This window comes from Haemaphysalis longicornis, unplaced genomic scaffold (assembly GCF_048455015.1).
Source record: "Haemaphysalis longicornis isolate Haplotype H1 unplaced genomic scaffold, Haemaphysalis longicornis Haplotype H1 scaffold_9, whole genome shotgun sequence".
NCBI classification, from domain to species: domain Eukaryota; kingdom Metazoa; phylum Arthropoda; class Arachnida; order Ixodida; family Ixodidae; genus Haemaphysalis; species Haemaphysalis longicornis.
This window is the reverse complement of record NW_027526460.1, coordinates 128,574,165-128,595,002: the sequence shown is the minus strand read 5'-3', so window position 1 is coordinate 128,595,002 and position 20,838 is coordinate 128,574,165. Positions and strand designations below refer to the sequence as shown.

General features: G+C 48.8%; 1 protein-coding gene across 1 annotated transcript in view; it reads right to left on the bottom strand.

Annotated features, from left to right (window-relative positions):
• Positions 1-20,838, bottom strand: part of Tefu (Serine/threonine-protein kinase tefu) — a 175,504-nt gene that overhangs the window by 86,053 nt on the left and 68,613 nt on the right. Inside the window, exons 26-33 of the mRNA XM_077683624.1 lie at positions 19,637-19,725; positions 14,474-14,594; positions 13,703-13,881; positions 10,368-10,482; positions 8,366-8,446; positions 7,397-7,549; positions 6,819-6,948; positions 908-999 (exon numbers count right to left, since the gene is read on the bottom strand). Of these exons, the coding sequence (XP_077539750.1) occupies positions 908-999; positions 6,819-6,948; positions 7,397-7,549; positions 8,366-8,446; positions 10,368-10,482; positions 13,703-13,881; positions 14,474-14,594; positions 19,637-19,725 (960 nt within the window). The remainder of the gene's footprint in view (positions 1-907; positions 1,000-6,818; positions 6,949-7,396; positions 7,550-8,365; positions 8,447-10,367; positions 10,483-13,702; positions 13,882-14,473; positions 14,595-19,636; positions 19,726-20,838) is intronic.

The window sequence follows — 20,838 nt, the reverse complement described above, 5'->3', positions numbered from 1 at the left end:
CGCAAAATTCCCTGACTTTTCCCGGTTTTCCCGGTTTTCCCGGTCGCTAGACACCCTGCTCACACTGCTGCTGCTGCTGGCACATTGCTACCTCTGCAATTAGTCTGCTGAGAAGTTCTTTGCCTTTTTTCGCCGCTTACACCAACGAAGGTTATGAAAGGTTACAGTCAAGGTAGCATTCTACCCTTGCTGTAGAAATAGGCTGGCTACAGAGGGGAGCGACAGACTGTTCAAAACCAAACGACCCATATGGTTGCCATCTAGAAGTTCCCGCTCAGCTGCACGCTGCCTTTCGAGAACACAATTTGGCGACCAAGAACCCTTCCGCTTACTGCTTTCGAAAGCAAGGACACGGGGCAAGACCTAAAGTGAACCACAGCCCCTCGGTGGCACATGCCCCACAATGTCCCAATCTCTGGCATTCTTATGCAGGTCAACAAACTAGGTGGCCTGCCCTGAACAGCAACGAGAACAACACTGCCTCGGCTCTCAGGCTACCTGACCTCGCAACACCAAGGAACAACTTTTTTACATCATTATACTGAAAACCTCATTTCTTAGGCCATGATCAGCGACTGCTTCACCTGAGTTCACTTCCAGTTTTCTGGTACCTTGCAGATGAAAGAAACTGGGCCAAAAAACCCCTGTGTTCAAGGTGCTGCTGCGTCACATAGGAACAAGATATTGTGCCACTTCAAGACCAGTAGCAGTAACTGCCTCCAACTGAAGCACACAAAGCCAAGCGTGAATTTAAGTGTCTCCAAAGAATGTTACCCATGAAGGGTCGTTGCAGAACAGTGGGTCATTTCCCACACAAAACAGGCCTTTGAAATTAACCAACGGTGCTCCATATTTAGTGCGAAACTTCTCGAGAGAAGCTGCTAGCGGAATTTCCTTTGCCCCTCACCTCCTCGTTCGGAGACCTGGCCTGTTCAAACAGGATCACAATCAGCTGATGCACTGGGCTGGAGGTGGTTTCTTCCGAGAAGAATGTCTTCCCTGCAAAGACAAACGCGTGCGTCACCGGTGGGTTTGCACATAATTTCCCTCCATCTCCTAAGTGCACACTGGGCAGGGAATACAGCGTAAACTCGCTGCAACAGACCTGCTTACAACAGATATTTGGACAGAACATACCAATTTGCAATGTTTGGTTCATATCCCTATCTGTGCCGTTGATTAAACTTCTTTTACTGCAGATTCTGCTGCAACATACTACATTCTGATATAACAGACTACCGTATTTGTACGATTCTAGCGCGCACCTTCTCTTGCTAAAAAGTAGCCTTAAAATTTGTGTGCACGTTACTGTCGGGCTCAAAACCAAAGCAGGCTTTAAATCGACCAGCAGCATTGTTTTAGACACGAGGTCCTCCAAAAATCCAACTCAATCTAATAAAAAAATCCGTCAAGAACACGTGAATGAATTTCAGCGCACTAATTCCTGAATGACACACCTTGGTCAGCTGTTAAACATTTTTCTACTACTGCAACTAGCCCGTCACACGTAGAATCATGAAGTTCAAGACACTTGAAATCGCAAACAGTTTTAATGTTCCCCGCTATAGTTTTACTGCAGGAGCTAGATAAGCAAGTTTACGAAGCACAATTTATTTTTGGCTGCCACAGTTGCATGCGTAAAATAAAATCGCCTTCTTCCAGATACGTGGTGTCAAGTCATTTACATCTACGCGGTAAAGCCAGTGTCAAATTATTATTATTATTTTTTTTTTAATTTTACTGCGCGAACCTACCAGCGTGGTAAAATCGGTGGCGCATTATAATCGTGCAAACACTGTACATAGTTTTAAATGTTATCAAGTCCATTTTTAACCTCTATAGCGGACTTTTCAAGAGCAGACAACCTTTCATTTCATCCACTTGCAGTGTTTGCGTTTCTAATTTGCATAGGTGATCAGTGCTCAAACGAAATTTTTTTTAAACAACTAAAAACAATTGTAAGTTAGCAGATGTGAAACCTTTTGTTTGCCAAAAACTAACACTGTGATATCCTGGCAGTCAATCGATAGGATTGAAAATTCAACAATGTCAGTGCAACAGATCAGATGTCTATATATAAAATTTAACATAGCTGAAACAAACAACGTAAGCCCCCATACAATATAGATGGCTAAATGTCCAAGCTTAGCAAGAGACCTTCGCATGCACTTTGCTTATATTCATGTGGAGACAATGGAAATACAAGTAAAGGCTGAAGAAGTGAAACAGCAGTACAGTGTAGACCGCTTATAACGTACGTCGCGGAAGCCACAAAAATCCACACTACAGTTGAACCCCTTTATAAGAGACATGTACCGGGGAGCAGTTTCTGTCTCTTATACAAAATGTCTCTTATAAGCAGGGAACCATGTTTTCACTTACTAATCAGACCCTAGTTCAATGTGGGCAGTGTATGAATAAAATAAGCTCAAAAGAAGGCTACAGCATGTTGCAAAAGGCTCATTCTAATTTTTGTTTGGCCCCCAGAATTTATGAAACAGTTCTGACTCTTTGTTTGCTTCATGACTGTATTTACACTGTTTTTTACAACCCATTCTACAAGCTTTTTTTCCTTTCACTGTTTGCGGAAGATGAATCGTAAATGTTGAGTTCACAAGCCTGATGAATAGCCATAGCGCACAGCTTCTTCTGCTGTGTGCTCAGGCTATTCATTATGCTTGCAGGACTCAGTATCTGCGATGCTTCTTGATTGAGAGCTACGCAAGTGGGAGAGCCCGCATGTGCAATCGCACTCCAATGGATGGCAGTAAGCTTCAACCACTTCTGTAAGTTGCATTTCCGTTGGCAGGGCTTCTCGTCATTTCATAGCTGACTGAACCACTGCGTGTGTGCTGAAGTTATAATAAATAGCGACTGCAGGTGTCTCTCATCCACCTGTGTTTCCACAATGGAAGCAACTGCAATTAGTGACTGGTGGTACTGCATCTGAAGTTAAAATGTCTGTTACAAGCGAGACTGTTGATTAAAGTTCAAGGATGACTTGTCCCTTATAACCAACTGTCTACATCCAATGTCTGTTATAAAAGAGGTCAATTTAATGGGAAAGATAGGGCAGCCAACCACGTGGGTGAATAGTGTCTCTTATACCCATTTGTCTCTTACATCCATGTCTCTTATAACGAGGTTCAGCTGTATAAGCGGTACCGTACTGTAAACAAAGCACGCGGCAAATCCAACCGCATTGCAACCTACCTTTCAATCATTATTTGTTTATCATCACACCTACGGAGGCCTCTTAACACAGAGGCAAAATCTTTATTTTGTCTTTTCTTTCCATGTCAGCCGCTGCTGCAGGGTCTTAAAGGCTGCAGCATGGTCTTAAGGGGGGACACTGGTCTTAATACAACTTCTTTTAATTTTCAAGTAAACTCTGTGAACCTGGTCAGCCTTGCTGCTTTTTTCCCACTGATTTCAAATATGCCAGTATTTTTTCAGTTGGTCAATTAGTTCCCAAGATAATTAGAGATAATTAGCCATTTTTGCTCAAAAAATAGACAAAACAGTGTTGGTCACAAAACTGTAATCTTTATATTTTCCAATACTATGAACCCTGGTGAATGCAATAATGGAAGCAGTTTTTTGATGCATCGCTTGGAACTAATTTTACGGCTCATTAAACTTCGGTGTTTGAAATGGGCACTGAAAATGGTTCCTTGCCACTGGTGTTTGTGCTTTGAGGGAGCATGGCTGCATTTCTTAGCGTCTAAGAACGGATGCCGCGGGACACGTGATAAGAACGCAAGCAGGATTTTCTTTGTTTTTTTTCATCCAACCTTACGTTTGCGATGCCGAAGGCGGTTACTTATCAGCACAACATACACATACAGTTGAACCTCGATATAACGAACCTCGATTTAACGAAATTCGCGATATAACGAATTTTTTCAAGTTTTCTAACAAAATTTTGCTAAATGCATGTATTTTTGTCTCGATTTTACGAAGTAATTTTGTGCGGCGCTTTCGATTTAACGAAGTCACGGCAAGAAAGGAAGAACGAAATTCCGGTCGAGGCACGTTTTATTTTGCCTCTCAGGCCCTACATTGAAAAAATTCAGTGCTCAAATTGACTCTTGAAGGCTCAAATGAAAGAAAAGCGGTGAAATCTACGGTTAACAACAATTAAAAGCGAAGAACGAAGCTGCACAAACCGCTAGCGGTCATAGACGGTTTAATAGTGCAGCCACTATTTTGACGTCTCCATCGTTGCCTACGCCAGCGCCCTCTATGCTTAGGCTACCGAAGCCTATTTCAAGCTTTTTTTTTCAACGCGTCATTGCTCACGGTGCTGCTGCTCTAGGTTGTGCTCGCTGATAACCAAATTAATATTTTGTTCGTGCATCGTTAGGTGAGTTTTGTAAGCAGCATGAGCACTCCAAGAGAAAGAAAAGTGTTCCGAACAAGAGCCTGAGGAAGTTCGGTGAAACTGACAGCCACCGAAGTGTGATGGATGCCATCGATGTTCTGCGGAGGCACGCAGGTGCACACGAATGTTAAGACCTTGTTAGCGCTGTCAGCATACGACCGTCACGTAAAGCCCGCCCTGGTCAAGAAACGCCAAGCACTGCTTACGGACTTCTTCACTACGGCTTGAACATCGAGTGCTGGTGGCAATAAATTGCTCTCTTTGAACGTGGTCATCTTCGTTTCACCAGCGTTCATTAGACAGCTGCGGTGCGGAGAAATCAGTTTCGTAAGGGCTCAGTGGGCATAAAAGTAATTGCTTAATCGAATTTGGCCGGAAGAATTTTATTTAATGTAAGCTTTCCGCTTTCCGGAGCACGTAAGCGCTGCTCCACACAGTGAAGCGGTCCGCGTGTACTTTGCTAAACTCGCAATCATGGCTTTATCTCGAGTGTTGTGGTTGCATCACGCGCCTATACTGCAGAGCCTTTGTACATGAAAAAAGTCTTTCGAAAGTTTCATAGCAGCCTTCCGCTGTTGGCCCGCCGCGCCTAGGCCCCTAAGCCTACCACTGAATAGACGAAAAGAGGCGTAACTTCGAACGAGCACCTCGGCGGGGTGAAGTTCACGGGACATGGACGCGGGCGCGGGTTCAATTGACTATAACAGCGGCATTTCGTAGTGACCGAAATGAAAAAACAAAAAGTGGAAACCTAGTCTGCTATCATATTTAATGAGGCGTTGCGGAAAAAGCACCGGTTTTACGATGACACATGAACTACCGTCGGCTATCCGAATTCCATTGCCCAAGTGTTGAAACTCTTAATTCACACAATTTTGGCGACCAGTTTTAGTACAAATTTCGCTTTAATTGGAGAGGTAACTACATAGCAGTTGTTGCCTGGCGAGGGCCAGTGTTAAAACCCCAATAACTGGTTAAATGAACTGTAAAATCGAAACCTCGATTTTACGAAATTCTCGATTTAACGAAATTTGCGGCCCCAAGTACGACTTCGTTATATCGAGGTTTAACTGTAGTGGAAACCTCCGGTGTAGCACGGCTCGCTATCTCCAGATGTTCTATAAGGGAAAGGGCGGTTGCTTATCTGCACAAAGTTGTAACAGAAACAACTTATCGCGCAGGCAGGGGGGGCGGGTGCTCGCTATCTTTCGAGGTGCGTCAAGCAAGGGCAGTTGTGGTTATCACGCGAGTAAAAACGAAGCATGAGAACTAAAGAATGCCTATTTTTCTCTTTTGTGCCGAGTTAGAGGAGAGCAGGGAGCGCACGCTGCATCAGATGGCTGATTCCTCCTCTTCTTTTTCTTTCTCGCGACCGTGAAATGACTCCCCAGCTGCGCCAGTCGATATGCAGGCCCGCCAAAAAACCGCACTATAAACGGTATTGTGCTTCCGCCAACCGTGTTTTAAGCGGTACACTTATGCACCGAGTTCTATGGGAGGCAAACCGGTGCTCACAAAAACTCGCGTTATATGCGATCCCGCACTATAAGCGGTTACATTATAAATGGCCTACACTGTAATAATAGTATGAGTGGATCAAAAGGTAGAGAGGGTGCCACACAAGAGGAGAGCAAAAAATTTAAGAAGACTGATGTGTGTGATTTTGTGGCGTGCTTCATAGTGTCGCAAGGGGATGAAAGCGCCAAAAAATCCAAGCCATCCTGAAGGTTTGTTGCCCTTAAATACCGACGTGTTGTAGTAGTAACTACTTCCTGAGAAACGACTAGCATGCTTTTATTGTTTTTGTTTTGCTTTTTAACAGTTCGAAAGTCCGAACTCTTGTTATATGATTCCATCGAAGTCTGTGGAAACAGTACTTGGGATGTCCGTACTTCTTTTACAGCAGACTGAAATCGTGATCACTATCATGGTCTGTTGCAACGGGTTTATACTGTAGTGCACAGTGCTATGCCATAACAGTGCCTTTGTAGTCATGCATTAGATATCTCACACAATTTTTGTTAAAAAGAGAAAAAAAAAAAAAAAAACATTAAGAACCACCTCGTCTGTGTTCAGAAAACCCTGCCACCTCTGCAATAATTTGCTTCCCACTGCTTCCTTACTGTCGACGAGTGACAAGCACATCACTTTGACCCGCCGTGGTGGCTCAGTAGCTAAGGCGTTGCGCTGCCGAGCCCGAGGTCACGGGTTTGATTCCCAGCCGCGGCGGCCGCTTTTTTGATGGAGGCGAAAAGCAAAAACGCCCGTGTGTACGAGATTTCGGCACACATTAAAGATCCCCAGGTGGCCAAAATTAATCCGGAGCCCTCCACTACGGCTCACCTCATCGCCCGAGTTGAGTCGGCGCGTTAATTAAACCCTACAATCAATCAATCACATCACCTTGTTCTCATTAGACAAAGCAAAAGCCCACCTTGTATACCCTCGAGCAGGCCGGTCAGCTCAGCCCTGTGCTGCTTGAGCAGGTCACCCAGGGCTGCCAGCACACACGTGTCCTCGCTCAGCAGGCCCTCCCTGAGGGACCGCGTCAGGGCACTCAGCACCTGCGGGGTGAGGACAAAACGGGTGAGGACAAACCAAACACAGAGGAGGAAACGGGACAAGTACTGATTCATGCCATTTAATGCAATGGGCAGAAGAACTGGCTGCTGGAGGAAAAAGTAACTTAGCAAGCAGCACGTCTGGAATCAGAGCAACAATTCCCTGAGCAGCAAGTTTCCTCCTTCAGTACAGTGCCTACTTGGCCACCCGGTGCAATGTCTTGCCTTGAAAAGAGCAGTGTGATGAACAGTACAAACCAAGTAAGCCTCATGCAAGGGAAAAGGCAGCCAACCGGAAGAAAAGTCCATTTCCAAGGACTTTTCGACAAAGCGTTGGAGCCAGGTATGACACCCTGCGGCACACCAAGCAGCCTCCGTCAGCTACTTCTACCCTAAAGAACGTGCAGCGGACGCAAAAGGGGAGGGGTCTCCTTTCTTCTTTCCCACTGACCTGTGCGAAGTTCCCCTGGCGCACCCTGGTGCGCAGGGCCAGCAGGGACCCCTGGGAGGAGGCCAGCAGGTCGACGTCCGGCAGCGGCCGCACGCACAGCACAGCCGTCTCCAGCCGCTCGTCCGACACCAGCACCTTCACCAGGGCCTGCACCTGGGTTCCAGGGTAAGTTCAAGTTCAGGTTAAGAGACCCTGGGTCTTTGTCGAGACCGACAAAAACAGCTCGGTAACGTGATCAGCGTCCCCACTAGCCCCTTTTCAGCCTTGCAGAGCTGTTGCCTGCGCGTTCCTCGTGACTGCACTGTGTATTCAGATGAGTGATTCCTCGAGTTTCAGCCTTCAATGGAATAAGGACAAATCAAATAATCCGCCTCAAAGCCCAAATCCCTACTGATTCCAGAATAACTCGATCCTTGGAACTCCTGCCACATGCCCATCTGCTATGTTGAAGTAACTTGTGCCAACTATCCTAGCAGAAGCTATCACGTCTCAGCCATTGTCTAAAAACATAGCAAGTACGCTTAACAACGCTCAACACAACTTCCCATTATGCAGCCAACCCGACCTCCTTGCAGTAGGCACTTACCCAGTACCAAAGGCACCACGACGCGTCGGACCGACACAGAGAGAAGGCAGTCACTGTACAGTAAACTCCCTTAGTTGCACTGCCAATTCCTCCTGCTTCTGTGGCAAGGCTCACACTGATCTTCAAAGTGTTTCATGGCCTCTCGTCCACGCGAAAATAAAACATCTACAACCATTAACGCAGCCCCTACCCAGAACCAAGGTCACACAGCCCTTACAGACCACACGTAATGATTCCATATAGCTTCCACAGACAGGAGAAAAGCAGGAAAGCAGATGCAATAGCTGCCTCTCTTTATGGAAAGAACAAATTGTGGTACCCGCTTTTGATTCCAGTACGACGACGTTTAACTCTGTCCAATAACACCATAGTAAAGGACCCACCTCCCAGGCAAGAGCAACGTTGTTCTCATCCACGAACGGAGCCAAGGTGTTGATGACCACAGGCAGGTTTCTCTCGATCTCCTGGAAATGAGCCACGGATGGCAAACTAGAGCGCGGCTATCTTCCACGTCAAGAGGTATATTTAACACACTTTCCCAAAGACAGACATCTTGCATGCAAAGAAGAAACATGGTAACAACATGAGAGCAAGCGTGCTTTGAAAGGCATGCCAAGTCAGTCAACCAAACCTTTGCCACGCACGAGAACATTTCTTTGCTACCAAAAAATACAGGGCCCAAATTGTTTGCCCTAACGTCCTTATACTACTAGCAATGCATCTTTATACTGATGTCCTATTTCCAATAAAAGGGCAGTGATAGTCCCAGAATGTTTGAACTATCTCCTTACACATTGTGCACAATCTATGTTCTAAAAAAATGGCTCGCAATAATGTCACCAAGCGAGACCCAAGCCATGGGCCGAATTGTTCACAAGGCTAGCAACAACAAGATCCCACCCAACGCATTCGTAACTGATTTTGTTCGTAATCGGGCATAAAAATGGTTCAAATAAACCTTTACTACAAGTGACTATTTCTGGGCCAGTAACTAAAATTCAACTCAGATATTTGCCAATTTTCTCAATCTCACTCCGATGATCGCTAACATAACCAGACAAATCTGACACTACCAGCAGCACTGGAATAAAATTACTGCTCACATCAGATTTGAAAATCAACGAAACCATAATGCAGATGGGTTTCAGACTTTCAGCCAGGGTCTTGTTTGTTTCTTCATCATGAACGTCCCTGTAGCTCATTTGCTCACAAGTTATTCTAATTTTTAAAATTGCCCAACCACATTTTCCCCACTCCTACCGTTAATCAAAAGAATGCTGTAGAAAACAAAAAGACAGTGGCATTTCCCCAGCTTTGGGACCTCTTTTGGGTGCTCAATGGTCATCCAAGAATTTAAGAAGTAGCAGCTCGTCTACATTTCCGCAATTTTCATGTGACATGCAGTAAAGTTGCTGCTTGGTAAAAATGAGTAGATAGTTGTCATATTTTTATTACATGGCACGCTTTTCTTTTACTGCACAAGCTGTGTGCCATATTTTCGTGCGTAAACCCGCCCCTGCATATAATCCGCACCCCCACTTTCAGCCCACCGGAAAGTGATAAAAAAAACCTCCGCGTATTGCCCGCACATTTGATATACAGGAAAGGCTGCACCATAGCTACTGCTCAAGCAACACATCCCATACTCATCATCATCATCACCACCAGCCTATCTATGCCCACTGCAGGGCAAAGGCCTCTCCCATTGTTCTCCAATTACCCCGGTCCTGTGCTAACTGCGACCAATTTATCCCCGCAAACTTCTTGATCTCATCTGCCCATCTAACTTTCTGCCGCCCCTGCAACGCTTGCCTTCTATGTATGCTTGCCATCGCAACGCTCGCATCACATACTATGTACACAGAAAAACCGTATATTTGGCAAGTAGAATACGCTGACTGCAAGGCGAAAGTCATAATTCACTAATAAAATTCAGGTGTTAGACTGCACTCATCCTTGTTTTTTCCTTTCTTGTCGTATGTTCTGTGCAATGGCTGCCATGGAAGGCTCAGTCAGTGTTACTGCGTAGAGCTTCACGGTACAACATGCATTGCCGTGAAGCTGCACTAAAGGGAAAAACTCGCGTATTATCTGCATCCGTACTTTGCCACTGAAATTTTTGCGTTTTTGGTGCAGGTTATATATGCGCGAAAATATGGTAGGTCCCACACGTGAGCCAAACAAGTGGGAAACTTGCATTCTGGAATTCAAAAATTCATTCCTGAAAATCTGTAGCTGCCGCTCCAAAACATACCAGCAGCATTCTCTCCTGCCACAAACAACAAAAATCGGGGCAGCAACAGACATGCAGTGGCTTCGGAGAGGTCGCACGCCTGCTAACGAACCCTTTGAAGTTGCACGAAAGCATGCAGGCCAGCTGCGCACCTTGTACAGGTGTTCCCCGGCAGCCTCGTAGAGCCGTCGAAGCAGGCGCGCCACCAGGCAGACCACGCGGTTCTCCTCCGCACTGATGGTGACACCACTCTTCACTTTGGCCCTGCTGGAGAGATGTACAAAGTGCCCATTCTAATTGTATAACGCCAGCAAGCTATCGGAGACGGTGGCATTCTTAGTTTCCTCGCAAGGACACTGTTACGCAACACGTGACCACAGGAGTGCACAGACGTTGCCATTCCTTCAGAGATGCTCGCATGCATCCAAGCTGTCGGTCTTTCGCTTTGGCAGTGAAAGTGCCTTTGCTGGAAACCAGTTCCAGCGGTGATTCCCAGCAAGGTAGTCTACGAGTGACAAGGTGCTACACATAGTTTCATACTAATATACACTAATGGGAAATCTGTCGCTGCAGTCGCAGGCCCCCGTGGGCCTGCTAGCGACGTTCCTTGCCTACTTAGCTTAGCTAGCCATATGGCTTCTTTTTTGTCTAGCAGCCAAAATCAACAAAAAAGGGTAACATTTTTTCTTCCTCATCATGCATGAAGCTTCGAAATAATAACTAATAAATTAATCTTTTTCAGGCTTGAATTTTATAATAACAAAACAAACTTGAATAATGTTTTACAGTAATACTGTTGCGTTTTTGCCGCCAGAGCCAACATTTCAGCCTGTTCTTGAGCCATGCCAAGGACAAATGGAACATGCCTGCCCGGTACATGACGGAATGCTCGCTCAAGCGCAGCTCCCCTAGACGGTGGCGCCAGATTTCCCTCTAGTATATATTAGTATGAAACTCTATGGTGCTACAGGTAGTTGGCAGGTGGGTTAGGATGTGTCTTTAAGGCCAACTGCACTCAAATTTTCAGTCTCTTGAAAACCCTGTTTCCGTACAGTCTGCCTAAAAAGACGGCAAGATGCAGAATATCACAGCTAGAGGCAGAGAATAATTTCCCGCGGCACTTCCACATGTTGACAGATTGTCTTATGGTTTGAAGAACGTTGCCGATCGCTTCCGTGTGAAGGTTGCTGTTCCAGCGCCAAACGGACTGAGAAAAATCTGTAGAATGGTAGATGGAGAACTTAAGCACTTGTTGCTTGGTGCCAGAAAGGGTTGCAGGGCGATGCATGTGTCCTTTTTCGTACCATGCAAAACAGGGTGCCTACCTTTCACCATCTCCGTGCGGTCATGTGTAAATAGGACAGACCAGTTGGTGCAATATGTTAAGTTGTTTGAGCATAAATGTTCTTTGCAGGGAAAAACCTACCAGCATGTGGCTCAGCGTTCCTCAAAGTGTGGATGTGTGCCTGTGCTTCATGACACCATCTCTTGTTTCATCTCTTGTCAACAGAGTAAGTTGACAAGAGAAACCATCGAGGCGTGCAATACAAGAAAAAAAAGGGGAGAGTGGTGTACCAGTGATTCTTCGCTTCCTTTACACGAAAGTGAGTTTTGTATTTTTAGAACGCTCCCTGTCACAAAAAATAAGTGCATTCAGGAACATATGAGTTGGTGCTTGGCACATGTCAGAAAAAGCAAGAATGTTTGTGATGTCTGTATGATGTGTGGTAATATGATTTATGAGGTTGTTAGTACTCAGGTTTGCGTCAGTTCTAATAAAATTGCATTTGCAAGTCAGTGCTCTGGCCTGTCTACGTCGTCCTTCTCGTTTTTATGTCAAGATTGTGCTGCTTCAAGATCTTCGAGCCCCAGTACCAACTAGCCCAGTTGTTGATTCTTCTGAAGTGACGTTGCAGTCGGCCGGAAACCAGATGCTCGCCGGCCAGCCAGCAACTCAGGAGCAAGCCTGCATACAAACTCTGCTCGTGCACACCCCAGAAAATGGGAAAGTGTTCACAGCAGAGCTGGACTGGTTCTTCAGCTGCATGGCTTACTAGAGGATGAAGCCACCGACCGGCCAAGCCGTCACATGCACTTGCTTCATGGCTGTTTACGCGATCCACCGGCAGGAGCAGCGTTGTCGGCTATGGAGCTATTCCAAAAAGTTACAACTGATTAACAGGGCGCATTACACGGCTACTGCTCATGTCCCAGTTGATTTGGAGGTACACACTGTAACGTTAGAAATAAACTTGGCTGAGCTGAAATTGAGGGCAGTTGGCCTTTAATCTGGGGACGCATTTGTGCAGATGTGTGTGGAAAACAAACCACCTGCAAGGAGTGATTACTTGAAAGTAAGCCTTTCACATTTTCTCACAGTTAAAACTTGAACACTTCTTGTTTGCCAAATTCCGAACAATGAGGTTTCCAGACAATGAGGTTTTCAGACAAGTTTTTCTCTGCACCAGCCCCCTCCCCCTTTCCATGAATTTCTCTTTACTTGGTGCTACTTAATTTTTGCAGAATTATATTCTCAATGTGTAACACCCTGTACGCTCAAAATGTGCACCGACAACATTCGGTGCCCCTTGCGCTATGAAACCACCGACGGACAAACACTGCCGACACCGATTTGCAGAGCTTCACAGCTTCGTGGGCAATGCTAACATCGAGAACTTTGTGCTCTGAAAAATGGTGCAACAGTATATATTAATATGAAACTGTACGGTTGATTTGATTGATTGATTGTGGGGTTTAATGCGCCGACGCTGCACAGGCGATGAGGTGCACCGTAGTGGAGGGCTCTAGATTAATTTCAACCACCTGGGGATCTTTAATGTGCGCCGAAATCTCGAACACATGGGCGTTTTTTGCGTTTCGCCTCCGTCAGAAAAGCGGCCGCCAGGGCCGGGAATCGCACCGGCGACCTTGGGCTCAGCAGCCCAACACCTTAGCCCCTGAGCCAGCATGGCGGGTATGAGAAACTTGATGGTTGGGAGAAAGAAAGTTTTAGTGAATACTGAAGAGGGTTAGCCTCGTGAAAGGCAGGGCTTGCTACTCCAGATGGGGGTGAACGTAGTGAGGCAAAAAAAAAAAAAAAACGATAGAAAAGGGGAAAAAAAAGTATGTGGAAACAATGGATAAGAGGGAGAAGAAAAAGAAATAAACGAGGAGTGTAGAAAAAAGAACGACAACACGCCAAGGCGACTGAAACTGTGCACCAAAAAAAAGAAAGAAAGAAAGAAAGAAAAGAAAAAAAGAAAAAAAAAAACAGTATTAGGGAAGAGAACACACACAACACATGCACACTGTGTTGTGCGTGTTCTCTTCCCTGGACCCCCCCCCCCTTCTTTTTTTGTGCGCCGTTCCAGTCATGAACCATTTGCAACAAGCCCGGCTTTCCACTCTGCTTCAGTAACCTGACGCGCTGGGAGCAAGAAAGGGGAAGGGTGACGGGGCTGCCCCTAGCGCAGTATAGTAGGAGTACCTCCGCAGGGCGGGCAGGCGCCTCAGCAGGCGCAGCGTGAGGGTGCGCAGCACGTAGCAGTCCGACCCCCGGAGTCCCCCTGCCCTGGACAGGTAGGGTTCCAGTAGGTCCACCAGGTGCCGCACTGCTGCCAGGCTGCTGCTGCCCTCCAGGCCCGCAAGCACCAGTTGAAGGCCGTCCTGGAAAGAGGGGGGGATTGGCCAAAACGTCACGTGGCAGGCAAGAGGTGTCCCGTGCACCTGGCAGGCAGAAGGCAGGTGGACGTTTGTTCATTCATTGCTTCTGGCAATGGCCGGTTGGTGCTGCTCTCTCTCTCGCTCAGTTCTTTGCTGGCTCGCAAATCAACGGCTGGATCAATACACTGACACAAGCTCTCCACCCACCAGCTAGCTTGGCACACACTTGTCAGACAGCTCGTCATATGCACGGACGAGTGTCAGCCTCACGAAGAAGAGGATCCCCTTTCGGAGTGCTTGCCGTTAGCTGCACACCACAGCGCACCAGCCACGTGACAAACGCATGCCACGAACAAGGGTTGCACTAAGGAGCACACCGTGATAATGCCTCTGCTATCAGTGTGGGTCACAAACCCAGGGGAGGGAAAGCCTGTATTGCAAGCCAACACCGTCTACTCAGGCTGCAAAACACTTTTGGAGAGGCCGTGTTTCCTCATCTAACGGTCTCGGAAGAGGTCTATGCACGCCAGTAGTGTAGGCCCATTCTTGCGTCTTGCAACATCAAAGCAGAGAGGGGCAGAGGCGAGACACTCACCCTCTTCTGCAGCAGGAGGTCCATGAGCGAGGCGTCCTCCCTGCACTTGGCCTCGAGGAGGCGGAGTGCCTCCTTCACGGGGCCGTCACCCAGGCAGGGCGGGTACAGCCGCTGGGCCAGCCTGTAGGCAAGGTAGGGCAGTATCCAAGAATGTGTTTGGCACTCGGGGCTTCTCGGCCGGAGTCTCAACCGTGGATGTGTCAAGAATAGGCACCAGACGCTCGAGTTTGCGCGCGACCGCAGCGCCAGCCGCAGCAGACGCGCACAACTCTGGGTTGGTCTCACCGCACCGACCGCCTTCGTCGCCCTCGAACGTGCCTTCGCAAAAGCACCCTAGCATAACTTTATTAGCGCCCATACCTACAAAATACTGCAACGATGGCAGAAAGAAACGTTGTAGACAGCGGAAGCCTCCAAATAAGACGGCGCTAATGGAACATCATCGCCTTCCTGCCGAGTTGTAGGCCAGCACACTCTGAAGGTTGCTTTGAAGGCTTTGCATTTCCCAGCAGATTCTTCTCTTTTTTTTGCAGGTACGAAGCCATAGTTACAGAATTGGTTACTGCATTTTAATAACAAGTAAGTGAGCAAATTACGTGCTGCTGTGAAATACGAGCAGGTGGTTATAAGGTTGGTTAGCAGGCTGTAAATACAAATAAGTCCGCAGTTAAGTTGTTCACAACAAGGACACTCAAATGTTGTTAGCCCATGAATTGTTTATCACCCAGCGGTTCCACTATATGGTACATCTATTATTTCATGTGGCTATTGCCATATTTAATACGGACAACCACATGTGGTACAGACACTTTAGACACTGATGTTCCTAAATCCTTCTTCAGCTATCGAATATCACAACGTATGATTGGCTTTTCTTGCAAAACAAACTTTGCGAGACTGTTGCCTAATCCCCCGAACGGGTAAGAAAAATACAGATAACATTGGCTTCAATAAAAGTTGGACATAACCAAAACGCAAGCCCAAGTGTTCGCGTTCCAACTATAAAAGTGATACAATTACTTTTGTAATAGAGTTCCCACGCCGGAGCAGTTTGCGTACGGCGAAAAATATCGCCAAGTATGAATATTCTAAAATAATACCGATATGTTTATTGGGTATCCTCCTCCCCCCTCGTCTTTACAACCTCCTCATACAAATTAAAGTTCTTTGATAGCCTTCTCACGAAGAGGTTCTTTTTTTTTCGCGGCGTGTTTTTATACAGCTCGCATGAGGGGGGGTTGCACCAAGAAACCCATAAAGTTTATTGGTCGAGGGTTCAACATAGACACAAAGCTACGTATTTTTCTCTATCCATAAGGATGGAGACGGTGATATTGGCCATGCCGTGCCCCGGTAGAACCGAACAAAGAGAGATGAAAAGATGATGACACGGTGTGACAGATAGATACCTTTTTAATATTGAGATTGCTGTAATTCATGTCATGAATTCAAAATCAGCATTGGATTTTCAGCTCTCGAAACGTCGTATTCGATGACTTGTTCCAATCATTAACGTCACCCCTGTGGTATATGTGTGAGGGGTTCCTCGGGGACCTCAGCCAGTCCTGGCGTAAGGTCACCACGCTAGCTCCCGGCGTGTCAACCACGCGGGCTCCCATGCCTACGGCAGCCCAGCGAGGTTCGCCGATACGAGAACACAGTAGACAGTAGTGCCGAAGCACAGCCGTTTATTTGGGGAATCCCAAAGCATGCGAGCACAAGGCTCGACGGCGTTCACGAATCACGCCGTCCGGGTCGTGACCGCGAACGGGAGGTGGGCACTCACGGCGCGCGACAAACAAAGCTCCCACCTGAGATGCATGGTATCCGCAATCGCCGCGATGTTCCGCCGATGTCGCCCCGAGCCCCGACGGGTCTCTGACGAGATTCTCCCGTCTCCCGCGCCGCCCGCGCGCCTATCCCCGCACACATCGGTGGCGCCATCTCTCGGGGGACGCCGACGAACCAGCGGAGCGCCGGACCGGTTTCAGCGCACAAGCGTCTCTCCCGAAGCGCGCGCTGGCTCGGGATCGGAGGTCGCGGTTCTCCACGATTCCCACACTCCTCCCCCCTAAAACTGGACGCCACTTGAGCTCGAGTGACGTCACGACGTCTCAAGTCAGCAAAACAGCCACCGAACGCCACTCCCATGCCAGTCCACACCAAGGTTCGCCACACCATGCCGCCGTCGCGATGCTCGCCTCACAAACCCGCAAACACATTGCAATGGTTCCAAGTCTCTCGCGGTTGGGCAGCACAGCAGGTTGGCAGGCCCGGGGGTAGCCTGCAGCCGCAGCCGACGAACGCCGGGGTCGCGCCATGATGCGACCCCCACTCCCAGCTCGAGGCGGCAACAGGAACGGCCGCGCCCACTGCGGCTGCCCGAAGGCTCGCGCCACTCGCGTAGGCGCCAGATCCCGCCGCCTCCTAAGTTCCGTGGCCGCTTCGGCCGCAGGTCCTCCCGAACGGTTGGCTGCCGCCCGGCAGGCCGGAGCAGCAACTGGCGGTAGCTCCGCGGGCCGCGCTCGGTCCCGCCGGTGGTTCAGCAGGCCATCCTCGCTGTCCGTGGCAGTGGTGACTGGCGTGGTCCCGGTTGTATCCGTTTGCAGGTCTCGCTCTCACCGTCCAGTTTAAAGGATTCCCAAACTTGACGTGGGGAGCAGCGGGACTCCGCAATCTCCTGTGACTGGCCGGAAACCTTATCGACGATCTCGCCAAATAGGGTAACAAAGATGCCCGAGGGGGCTCCCCCTTGCATGTTCGCTTGCTCGCGGAATCACGAGTCCGGCAACTGTGCTCCAGCAGCCACCCCCGCCTGGAGGCAGCTCGCCTGACTATTACGGGGCGGGTCAGCATAGAAACACCCGTCCGAGTAATTTCGGCTTGGTGCGTTGGTCGGCAAAGCAGCGTCAGCATCAAGCAGGCGGGGCTCCTGCAACTCACTCGCAGCAATACAAGCTGCCGTAGAGCCAGCGCCAACCGCAATACCAGCGGCTTACGGGCGCAAATCACCGGTATAGGTCGCCTGAGAGTCCGTCTCTTACTAAGACTGGCGATCTCTCGCGACCAACGAGCCCGCTGCCGTGCGGCGCGAAGCTCTTACTGCCTAAACGCAATCTCGAGCGGAGACTTCACGGCATCGAGACGCACGCACTCCGGAAGCGCGGAGACAACGGTCCCATTGCTCCCGCTTCCCCCCGCAGCGAGAGGAGACTGATTCTTCAGCGATCCCCCTCGCTCTTTGTCAGGCGTCAAATCGGCCAACACTCCGCCTCAGACTCGAAGCGCAGTAGCGGCGGGCTCATCGTGCGGCTTGCGAACTCCCAAACACCGCACCCTCGCTCGGTAGTGTCCGCCGCGCCTGGGGGAAACTTCAACCGGCGCCGCCGGCGCGACTGCGCGGAGACGGCGCTACGAGGAAGGCGACCCGCCGCCATGTTGGAACAAGGCCTACGCACCTCCCGTCTCGCAAGCGGGCCGCGACTGCGGTGCTCGGAGGTATCCTACTGACTCACCGCCTGGTGCATGTAGGAAGGTTTACGCATTTGCCGTCACGGCTGTATCGGGCATCATAACTGTCTGCCTGCAACCGACTGGCGTGAGGCGTTTCGTCCGAAGTCTTCCGGACAAAGGGTAGCGGGCTACGACTGCAGCAACGCATTTCTCGGGGAGCTAGCAACCTCGAATTCGTCTGAATACGAGACCCACGTTCGGGCGCCATGTAGTATATGTGTGAGGGGTTCCTCGGGGACCTCAGCCAGTCCTGGCGTAAGGTCACCACGCTAGCTCCCGGCGTGTCAACTACGCGGGCTCCCATGCCTACGGCAGCCCAGCGAGGTTCGCCGATACGAGAACACAGTAGACAGTAGTGCCGAAGCACAGCCGTTTATTTGGGGAATCCCAAAGCATGCGAGCACAAGGCTCGACGGCGTTCACGAATCACGCCGTCCGGGTCGTGACCGCGAACGGGAGGTGGGCACTCACGGCGCGCGACAAACAAAGCTCTCACCTGAGATGCATGGTATCCGCAATCGCCGCGATGTTCCGCCGATGTCGCCCCGAGCCCCGACGGGTCTCCGACGAGACTCTCCCGTCTCCCGCGCCGCCCGCGCGCCTATCCCCGCACACATTGGTGGCGCCATCTCTCGGGGGACGCCGACGAACCAGCGGAGCGCCGGACCAGTTTCAGCGCACAAGCGTCTCTCCCGAAGCGCGCGCTGGCTCGGGATCGGAGGTCGCGGTTCTCCACGATTCCCACACCCCTTATCATACATAGAAACATGCGTGAATTTGATACTGTTGCATATTGCAAGTACCATATTCAAATCAAATGTAACGCCCATGTTGCTCATCAGTAGCTCTGCAGTCAACAACGTCGTACTTTGACAAGTGTACTCCCATGGGTCGGCTAACGTGCGGAAACATCGTGCAACGTCTGATATCGTAGTATTTGCGAACGAGACATCCTCTTTAGGGGACTTCAAAACATTAAACTATTGTTTCTTTTGAACCAAAACCTGCGGATCACGAGAAAGTTGTGCGGACCAGTCAGAAGACGCGTGAGATACCCCGCGCATGCGTTTCCCTTCTGGGCGTCACGCCAATATGTTTCGAGCTTCCATTTCATGCACTGTGCAGCAGAATAATGCAGAATAGCACAATTTATTTTAAACATAAAAGAAGCACTACCAGAAGTAATGATAGCAGAAGTTACGACCGTTTGAAGTTGGGGCTTGAAAGACAAAACCGGTTTTTCTGATTCCCACCTTTAAAGCCCAAACTTCAAACGGTCGTAACTTCTGCTACAGACCAGACAGAATGATACTGTTAGTCTTATTGCACCCCTTGATTTGTGCACAGTTCACTGGTACCTTGTTTAGCTGCATCTCTACAGCAGTTTTTTCACAAAAGCTGTCAATACATCAAATATAAAATTCCGAATAAATTTGAATGTCGTGGTTCTACACTAAAACAAATTTTATATCGACACTCAGAATAAAAAACTACATATTTCCTCCAATTTTCATCATCATAACTGTAAAAATAAACATTTTTGGTTTAAGACCAGTGTGCCCCCTTAACGCTAGAGCACCCCTCATGCCAAGAGACACGAAGCCAAGTGAGAAGAGGCATAAACAACAGGCCCGCTGGTACAGGACTCACCCTCTGTGGGTGTCCGGCCAGTCACAGGCCAGCTGCAGCACCGACACCAGCACCTCGGGCAGACGCTCCACCATCACCTGCTGCACAGCCTGCACGGTTCGACAAGCACTACACTGCACCAGCATTCATTTTATCAGCGTCACTCTATAGATGCGTTGAGCACAATGAATAAAGCGCATGCTTGTTGAGTAAATTCAGCGCGATGGACAAGGCACAAAGGAAGACAACTGTCCTGTTTGCCTTCCTTTGTGTCTTGTCCATCGCGCTGAATTCACACTACGAATACCGTACCAAGTTTCCCAGATGGCCCCTTCACTTTGAAGCACTTGCTGCTCGTAGGTACCTCTGACCAGGTTCCCCTAACAAGGTGAATTACAGTTGCTGTAAACCTGTACAGTCTACGCTTGTTACAGCGGATCCGGCAACAACGGACTTTCGGTTACAAGAGACCATTTCTGTTGGTTTGTCTGGTCCCCATGCATTTTAAATGGAGTCCACTCTGCTCACAACGGACCCAGCTAGAGCAGACTATCGGCTACAACAGACTAAATTTTAGGCGAAAATTGTTTCGACTGAACGTTTATATCAGACTTCCGCGGAGCCGGCACCCGATTTGCATTATCTTTGTTTATTTTGGCAAGAAAACTATTATGTCTGGCAACGTTGCTGGCAGCCGGGTCGCCGGGTCGTTGGCGCAGCCAAGCCAAGCCAGTGCCAGTGGCTTTTTTTTTGTGCGACCAGCGGCATGAGCGACGGGGTAGCTGATTTCACTGTTGGATAAATTAAGCGTAATTAACGGTGTTGAACATGGGGGAAAAACAGGCTGACATCGCCAAAAGTACAGCCCTGTCTAAGCAGACAGTCCGCTCTACCGCCAAGAACAAGGCCGCTGCCGATAAACGCGACTCCGGTGAGATTGAAAACAGGGCTATCGAATTCTCGAAGTGGTGCACTCGGAGGCGAGTCTGCCGTCGTCAGTTTTTTTATGTAATAAAAAACTCGGGTTCAGTGAAGTTCGACTTTTATTATTCCCACGCATGCATCGTTCCCGTACCGTTCGGTGAAAAAGGTAAGAAATGCCTCAAGTAGGGGTTGTTCCCCATCCATTGTGTGCAATCTGCCGGGAACCGTGCGCAGTCCAACTGGTCTAACTTTCGATTTTACAGCTGTCCGTCATCAGATTATTTTATTACAGCTGTTTC